General features: G+C 45.8%; 1 protein-coding gene across 3 annotated transcripts in view; it reads left to right on the forward strand.

Annotated features, from left to right (window-relative positions):
• LOC147904732 (protein cornichon homolog 1-like) overlaps window positions 1-4,823 on the forward strand; it is a 29,434-nt gene extending 24,611 nt beyond the window's left edge. For 2 of the 3 annotated variants that reach the window (XM_087395282.1, XM_087395276.1), the window contains exons 4-5: window positions 4,000-4,091; window positions 4,212-4,469. In XM_087395282.1, coding sequence (XP_087251408.1) covers window positions 4,000-4,078 — 79 coding nt within the window. In that variant the 3' untranslated portion in view covers window positions 4,079-4,091; window positions 4,212-4,469. The other variant, XR_015543292.1, reaches the window with a different exon arrangement.
• Window positions 4,824-9,120: the final 4,297 nt, after the last annotated feature.

Consider the following 9,120-nt stretch of genomic DNA (forward strand, 5'->3'; position numbering starts at 1 on the left):
ATCAGAGCCTCGTTTCCACTTCCCCCTTCTTCTCTCTCTACCTAGAGGATGAGAGAATCCCGCAAATGGAAGCTCCCCTCTCCTGAAAGGTAGAGCTCCCTTCCAATCCTTAGCCTGACCATTGTTTGGAGCTTTTGGAGGAGGTGATCTACATCGATCATCAGCCCGGAATGCCTCGCCATCAGCTACACCTTCAGCCCGGATCTATGCCTTGCCATCGGCCGCTCCTTTAGCAGCTGATCAGCCGTACAGCCATCCAAACAGCCGTACGGACTGCATGGACTGGTGCGTTGTTCCAGCCTGCCTGTACCAGCTTGCTGATACGCTGTACCAGCTGTACAGCCTGCCCGCTAGAGCCATACACCTGCTTGACTGTCCGCCTTGGAACTGCTACCCTCGGGACTGCTGCTCATGCTCCTGCCCTCGCCATTTGCCCTCGGGACTGCCACCAACAGTAGCTTCTCCAGCCTCGATTGCAGCGCCACTTGCAGCCACCCCTGCCATCGATTATCGCGCCATTTGCAGGTTACAGCTGCTTCTGCCCTCGGGATACATTCCAAAAATCTGCACTTGATTCCGCCATAGATTGCCTCTGCTACCGCCTTTATTTGGGCTTCCCGTTGGTGCTTGCGAATCTGATTTGAGCTGCCCACAATTTGCGTCTTCAACTGGGCAACTCCCTTGCGCACTTTCGCTCATTTTTTTGAGCCTCTTCTTTGCATTTGGTGACTCTCTGATCGGCACATTGAGAGTCATGATGTGATCTCCCTTGGTAGCTGCTCCTATGGCCTTCATCAACACATCATTCGAGGGCATCCTTGCTTGGTTCTTCACCGACATACCTCTTTGCATCAAGATGTGCACTCTCTTGTGTAGGCTACTTCGGGCTCATGGGTTCTCTGCCCTTGCTATCCATAAAATAAATGAAATCTTTTATATTTTATCTTTTTGAGTTAAAGGTTCTCTGCCTTGTAGTCCCTCTAAAATGAATGTTTGAAGAGTCAATAAAGGTCCTCTACCTTGGATTGTCCTTCTAAAATGATGTATTTCTTTTATGGTGTGTGACTCCATGTTTCTAGTTAGTCCCTGGAGTCAGATGTACAATGGGAGCCATGTATTGGCATTGATGGGGTCTGGTTATCAGGTCTGGCATATGAGTTCCAAGATGTTGGTGCATTGGTCTTCTAGATCTTTGAGTTGTTCATGCATCCATGCTGAGACATGAGCCTCTGAGTCATGTTTGGGACGTAAAGCCATGTGAGTGCTCAGTGGGACTTGAGGGAGTGGTTTTGGCAAACTCGACTAAGAAACTTTGATAGGGTAGAGAAGGCTAGAGGCAGTAGCTTGGACCCCCTCAAGGGAGGGCCATTGGGTTGAGCAAGATGTTCTTTGAGAGGTTATTGCCCACTTTTGGTGCCTCCACCTCCTCCTTTCTCCCTTGATCCCTCTCACCCCCCACGCCCTCTCTCTAAACTACACTACTCACTCCCCCTCACCTCCCTTAGTTCTCTCGACACCTCCTCACACCACACACCCACCCTCTCTCTACCCCCTCACCTCCCTCGCTCCACTCCATTCTCTCCACACCCCTTCCCCCTCACTCATCTTCTCTCTACCTTCAGTCTCTGAGTTGGCATGGGAGCCATGTCTAGTTCAGACATTGCACAGTTTAGCAGTTTTGTCACTGTCATGTTCTGTCCTTGGCTCCATTCTAGTAGTCTCTCACCTTGCCACGTGTCACATTGGGAGTTATCCCATATACATTGGTGTTCATATGTGTGTGTGCGCTCTATATAAGAGCTGTACTTGTCTAGTGTCAAATCAATTAAGTATCAAGCTACAAGCTCTTTGGTCTACATGTGAGTACTCTTATTTTGTTCATTGCTCTAGTCATTTCATTTCCAGTTCATTATGTATTTCTTTGAGTATCACTTCCTCTCTCCCTAGCCTACTCTCTCTCTCTCTCTCTCTCTCTCTCTCTCTCTCTCTCTCTTTTCACTATGTGCCTTCAACAGTGAAGCTCAAGATAAATTTTGTGCAATAGTTTGATGTAGCCTTCTTAGGAGGAAACTTCACTGAGTCCTCTAAAATACGAAAGGAAGCCACCTTAATGCTTTACAGTGGTGGACCAATTTGTTGCTACAGAACAAAGCACCGACCAATTGGGTTTAGTTCAAACATGTCTTTTTAGCTACTTGGCTGACCATTATGTTTGAGGTGTTATGACAGCACGGCACAAGTTGGATGCAGCCAATTAAATAAATACCGCAAGGGGCACCAACGTTTGGGGCCAATCGGTTTCCTTGTACCTAGCTGCCTTGTGATTTAATCTATGGTGCATAATTATTTGCCAATTTACTGTGTATGCTGTAATTAAGTGGATCCTACCACCCTTTACGTTGTTGAGGCTGGTTTCATGCGTGGTGTGGGAGCAAAGGTCTCCTCAAAGGCAATGCCGTGCTGCTGTGCCTAGCCTTTTGCAACCAAGTGGGCTTTGAGGCGGTCAACACTGCCATCAGCTTTTCTTTTCACCTTGTAGACCCACTTTGTGCCTATGGCACACTTGCCGGCTGGCAAGTCACACAACTCCCAAGTGTTGTTTGCATGAATGGATTCAAGCTCAGCCTTCATGGCATCCATCCATTCCTTGTTGTCAAAGGCATCCTTGTGACATAAAGGTTCCTCATTGCAAGCAGTAGCAACCAAAGCTACAGCCAAATAGTTGCCATGCGTCTGTTTATGTGCACCTCTGATGCGAGTTGGCAAAGGCTCAGCTTGTTTGCTGTCCCTGATTGTGTCCAAAAGCCATCTCGGGACTGATTTTTGCTGTCTGATGACAACACTCCCTTGTGTAACTGCCTGCTCAATAGCATGGTCATCAACTGAAGACATATCAGGCTGAGCAGGAGCTATTGGTGGAGGATGGGCACTGCTAGAAGTGTATGGCACAACACTTTGCACTGGCTGCTCTGTATCTGTGGGCGACTGAATGAGAGGAAACAATGTATCAAAGACATCTGAGGCATCAACAGTAGGCTGTCTTTTGCATTCCAGCCAAGGTAAAGGCACATTTTCAGCGAATATAACATCTCTACTGACAATGACCTTGCCCGTGTTGGGCTGATACAACCTGTATCCCTTACTCTATGCGTTGTAACCAATGAATATGCATTTTACAGCTTTATCTTCAAGCTTATGCCTCAGCTGAGATGGCACATGAGCATAATCCAATGACCCAAACACCCGCATATAAGAAATCTCAGGTTTTGCGACTGTGCCATGCGTAAGGTGTGATAGTCTTCAATGCCTTTATGGGTACCCGATTGAGCACATAGTTGGAGCACATGATAGCATGCAACCAAAACTTATTTGGCAAAGACTTCCCTTTGAGCATGCACCGGATCATTTCCATCTCTAACCGATTTTTGCTCTCTGCCAGCCCGTTCTGTTGCGGAGTATGAGGCACAGTACATTGATGAATAATACCCCGAGCTGCCAAAAAATCAGAGAATTCATGGGACATGTACTCCCCCCCCCGTCAGTGCGTAGACTCACTCTGCCCACATATCACCTAACCTATACTGGTCCACCTCTCCCATCCTCTCCTCATTTGGCGGCTCAGAGATGGGGGGATGACCACCTAAACTCCACCAATCCAAACAATTTACTTCTATTCGTAGTGGCAGGTTTGGGCATGCTAGCCTTCTTTTCCCCTGGTTCCTAGGAAGCTGGTGTAGGGGAATTTTCAAAAGTCATGCATGCTGCACGATTTCCTACAGCTGTTTAGTTGTATGGGCTCAATGCTCTTAATCTAGTATGCAGTATTACTTTAGAGCCTACTATTGTTGAACGCATAAATTTAGTGTAGTAGATTTTCTGTCTCAGCAGTATATTTCATGAAAGATGTATTTGATTGCTGGATTTCGTGTTTTTCTGGGGTAATTGTTGTGCCAAAATCTTAAAGGAAATTCAGCTAATTTAATACAAAATCATCTACAGGTTAGTCATGGCAGCAGTGCTCTCAGTTTTGGAAGCTGATGGTGAAGTTTCTGAAACACCTCATTTTAAGAGTTTGTAAATGTACATAGATGGTAAGCTGAGAATAATAGATGCTCCTCTTTATCTTTTGTTCTTGTGGGCAAAATGTCATTCTGACAATTTAAGGATTTTCTTTTGTTGATTGAAAATGCTGTCAATTGTTTTTTTGACAGAAGCAGGAGTCACATCATTTTCTGAGATACAAGAAATGACAAATTGCAGTGTCGCATTGCCAAAAGGAGATGTTGGGTTGGGATCTGTTGGGTGAGGCTTCATTGTACCTTATAGTCTACTTTCTCACCCATTTACTTAGATGCCTTCTCAGTGCTTCAATAGATATCCAACCCACAAAAGGATGCTTCCTTATTCCCCAAAAACAAATACTTTGCTGTTTTCTCATTCAGGTATGAACAATTAATCTGTTATTATTGGTTTTTCAACACAGTGAAATTGAAATAGAAGAGCTTAATTGAAGGACTTTAGCAGCTACTATGCACCTGGAAAATGGTAATTAATCTGTTATAACTCATCTTTTCAACGCATTGAAACTGATATAAAGATGTTCGTTGAAGCTCTTTAACAGTTGCTATGGGCCTGTGAAAGAATAGGAAAAAGAACTGAAGATGCATTGAACCTGGGGTCTTCTGTTCTTACTATTATTGCTTAAATAGTGGTGTATATCATTGGTGGTTTGAGTCGTTGAGAACAATGCTCACAATGTCTTTGAATCTTCAGCTAATGTAAGATGAACATTTTTAAATAAAAATTTTGTGCACATTTCTTTAGAGGTGGAAGAAGAGATAATGCCTGATGCTTATTGTATTCGAAGGCAGGAATCCTTTGTATTAATATTGGCAAAATTGGGAATGCGGAATTGTACATTTTAATTCTTTGGTGAATTGGTGCAAACATCTTTTGTTTGTATGTTTTCTTATGAATTTCCTATTCCAAAGATTGAGGGGTTACCAATAAGAGTGTTGCTTCTTTTTTGTGGCCATGATTTTGCTTTTGCATCTAAGGAGGCCAGTACTCTAAACAATGTAGATTGGAAATTTCATACTGGTTTGAAGAGAAAAAAAGAATCTCTTATATTATGTGTTGAAAATTGTTACAAAGGTCAGATAGAGAGGCAGCCTGCTTTTCAGGGTTCCAGCAGCTATCCCATGTGGGCATTAACAAGGAAAGAGGCTATTTGTGGGCTGCTCTGCTTAATGTAACCCTAGAGCAGGCACTAATAGCCAGTGTCATATGGATGTAGAAAGTCCACCTAGAGCCCTCAATACCCTGCTTCCAAATCAAGCATCAGGTACAAATGTGTCCAGCCAGACGTTGAGTGGGTCGGTGTAGGTCAACCCCATCACACAGCTCCACTGTGCAATCCATATATGCTAGGTCATGAAGCTAGCCATTGTCTTTGAGAAATTGTCCTTATGTAGGTGGAATGGGGCTATGTGGTGATTGGATGATTTCCTATCATCGAGTCCCTGGGCCTCAAACTGGACAACATATTCAGCAGTTGATTGGTACAGAAACATTGCTTGTCCTTCTAGTCAGTTCTGTCCAGGGAGGGGATCAGCCTATTAGAAGCAGCTCTGTTCCGTCATTGTCAACATGATCAGCCCTCAGCTTTACAACAGCTCCATCTTCAGGAGCAGCTTCTCTTCCAGTTTTAGTAGCCTCTATAACAAGCCAAGCATCAGGGCTTCAGCCTTCCTCACTCCATCAGCCAGCCACGTACAGCTCTTCATCGAGGACTAGCCTAGTCGTATGTAGCTCTTCATCGAGGATCAGCCAAGCTGTTTTCTTTGAGCACTTGATGATGTGCCAAGTCTATGAGCAATAATGTAATACTTCACATGCTCAAGTCTTCCACTGTGACCAGAGTCTATATATCTGTGCCCCCCCCCCCCCCCCCCCCTCTCTTCAGATGGTGGTAGTATATGGCTGCCATGGCAGCTTGGGCACTCGGACTCTCCATAGAATATCGGAAAAGAATAGAAACAATTCACAAAAGGCTTCTCTAGGAGAGTTGGTGGTCAAATTGCGAGCCCTATACCCGGTCATGTTCGTAGGGACAAGAATGAGAGCCCTTGAAGGGAACGCTCTTTGTCAGTATGACTTACATGCACAAGGTAAACAAGGTGGATGCAATCAGACTCCCAAACAAAGCCATGGAGGCAGCCAAAAATATAGGGTGTCATAGAGAAGGGCTCGAGTGGATGGAGCGAATGCTTGTCCTCCTCTAACTCTAGGTTGTTGGAGTGTCCTCCAACAATCCAAAAGTTCACTTCCAAGAGGCTCTCGGTAAGCCATCTCAAGAAAGGTGCATGCTGCCGGGTGCGTACACGTTCAAGTTCCCAATCCTCGAGTCCGCCATCCTGAAGCCTATCCACACAGCTCGTCCTCCGATCAGCTCACCCTGATTAAACATCTCTTGGGTTAAGGTTTGGGCACACAATCTCATTCATACCCACAGCAAGGGACCATATCTTTGGACCTCTCCTGCCGTCTCTAATATCTGAAACCGAAAATATGTGCTCATTTATCATAAGACTGTCAATTGGAGCCTTGGCATTGGCCTGGTGAAGAGGCTGGTGGAACTGAGACGAGGAAGAGAAGAATCTATTTAGAGTGATGAGACGTCCTATGAATGGGTGGGTGTCGTGAGGCGGCTGGGGGTGGTGGAGGAGGGAGGCAGGTGTCAGTTGTGGGTTAATAGGGGGAACAAGAGGGGGACTCTCTTGCATTTGGCCGTGAGGGAGTCTCCTTGGATGGTCAGGAATCCTATATTGAAGGAAGAGGGGTTTGCTGCAAGGTCAAAGAAGACCTCTCCCTCAAGTGTCAGAGGGTCATGAGGGAGCCCTATCTGCCTGCTACTCTTGGGTGGGGGGGCTGGTGGCAGCCTCGTACTCTTCTGCTGTCATGGATAGGGCATGGCGCCTTCAATTCTTTTTGGCTCTCTTGCCAGCCTTCTTGCAGTTCCAGGAGTCCAGATGCCTCAATCTAAATGCTGCTATTTGTTTTCATAGGGAGGTCTATCTCACCTCTCTCGATGTTGACTTCGTGGAGTTTGCGGTTGGGGAGAGGGAGTGACTTGCACTATGAGGTTAGGCTCTTGCTCAGTGCCACAGATGTGAAAAACCCAAACAATCGGGCTCATGATCCTCTTTCAGTTTCTCCCCATGAGACCTAGACTCTCTGCTTGAACTTGCCACTATGAGGGGTCTCTAGAAAAACCTCCTTGGGCAGAGGCTTTGGAAACTTTGCAATCACCCTGAGTCGTGGAACACCATCATCCGCAAGGACCAAGGGAGTCCAAAGCAAGCCCCGATGGAAGACATAATGGGTCTTTATTAATTTGGAAGCCTTGAGACACATAACATCATTGGAAACCTCACCACATGGTACGTCATCTTCATGACGTCTACTGTGGTGCCAAGGTATGAAGAAGTGTGGGCCAAGCTCTTGCTCCACAGGGGTTGGGTGACAAGGAAACTTAGTTGGAGGAGGGGGCTCTGTCACCAGAAAACGCGTTTCGGGCAGTAGAAATGTGAAGAAACGTTTCTGCCCGAAACATTTCTAAGAAACGTGCGAAACGTGAAAGTTTTTTTGAATTTTTTAAAATAAAAAATACACTAATTTTATTATTTATATAAAATACACTAATTTTACACGTTTCTAGATGAAATGTCTGTCAAAATCTCGAAACGTTTCTAGAAACGCGTTTCTCGAAACGTTTCTTATGACACTGGGAGGGGGACTCCTCTCTCATAGATGGTGAAATCTTGGATGTGGTCACTCTCTATGCGAAGCTCTCTTGAATACGGTCTTGAACCTGATTCTGAGGGGGTGTGACGCCCACAATGGGGCTCACCATTGCTTTGTCCTGAAGGGACTGACTGGCTATCTGCACCTGTTTCTTGTCCTCGGAGGAAAGGGATATCCACATGGCTGGGGGGACTCGAGGGAGCTGCTGTGAGAACCTGTTTGACTAGACAAAAAGTCACCAACAAGGGGACTAACGAGGATGGAAAAGGGGAATCAACCTGAAAAGTGACTTGGGTGGGGAGGGGGGAAGAGGGAGGGTGGTAGAAGACAAAGGCTCAGCCCAAAAATGGGCCGAGAAGACCCAAGTTTAGGTGTGGGCAGAAAAATGGTGTGGCAGGGCCTCCTTACAAGCATCAAGAGATGAGGACAGTCGTAAAAAGACTCCTCCTCAACCGGTGGTGCCTCAAGGGAATCCCAATGCTGAATCAACTGCTTAGATACCTGTGCCAAATCCTCACATTGCTTCTTGCACCTCTCAGCCCTTTGCAAGTTATATTTTACTAACACGGAAAAAGCGCTATTGGCATCTCAACTCTATATCAGAGGATGACTAAAATAAACAGGTTGTATCTCTTTTTGAGGAGACCGAGCCTTAGGCGCTACCCCCTTTAAAGAAACAACAGTCTGTTGTATTTGGGGCTCTATGGTCAATGAATTTGGTATGCTGCAAACAACCAGAGCATATTTTATGCTCAAAAAGTGTAAGGATTCAGTGTGACGTCGTCAGTTCTTGTGGTTTATGGAGCGCATCTTGTTTCTGACGAAGTATGATTAATATGTTGGAGTCTAATTATTCCATGCTGCTTTCGGCTGAGCGAGTTGTAAAGTTCAACTGGGCTCATATTGTTTTTAATCGCATCAACGGGGAAATCACACGGACAGACAAACACAGAGGAGTCACGCAATCTAAATTGCGACCTATGTTGGCAGCTCTGCTTAAGTATGCCGACCCGGCCAAAGGGGATAATCCAATTTTGATTCCACCACCGAGAGCTGAGGAAGAGGAGGTAAAGATGCCACTGTCTGCGGAGGATCATATGGATTTACGGGAAGCCGGTTATGCTGAGGAGGACCTGAAGGCCTCGTACAAGATTGCGGCTATGTTGCTAGACGTGCTGCCATCTCCGCCTAGGCTGCATGTGCCAAATACCGGTTTGAAGAAAAGTCTTCGATTACCATTCAAGCATACTAATCAGGGCTAGATGAGTCGGGGTGGTGATCAGGTCATTCAATACTCGACATCTTTGTCTTGGG

Source organism: Dipteris shenzhenensis, chromosome 2 (assembly GCF_047967505.1).
Source record: "Dipteris shenzhenensis isolate YYH24624 ecotype China chromosome 2, Dip_SZ_1.0, whole genome shotgun sequence".
Taxonomy (NCBI): domain Eukaryota; kingdom Viridiplantae; phylum Streptophyta; class Polypodiopsida; order Gleicheniales; family Dipteridaceae; genus Dipteris; species Dipteris shenzhenensis.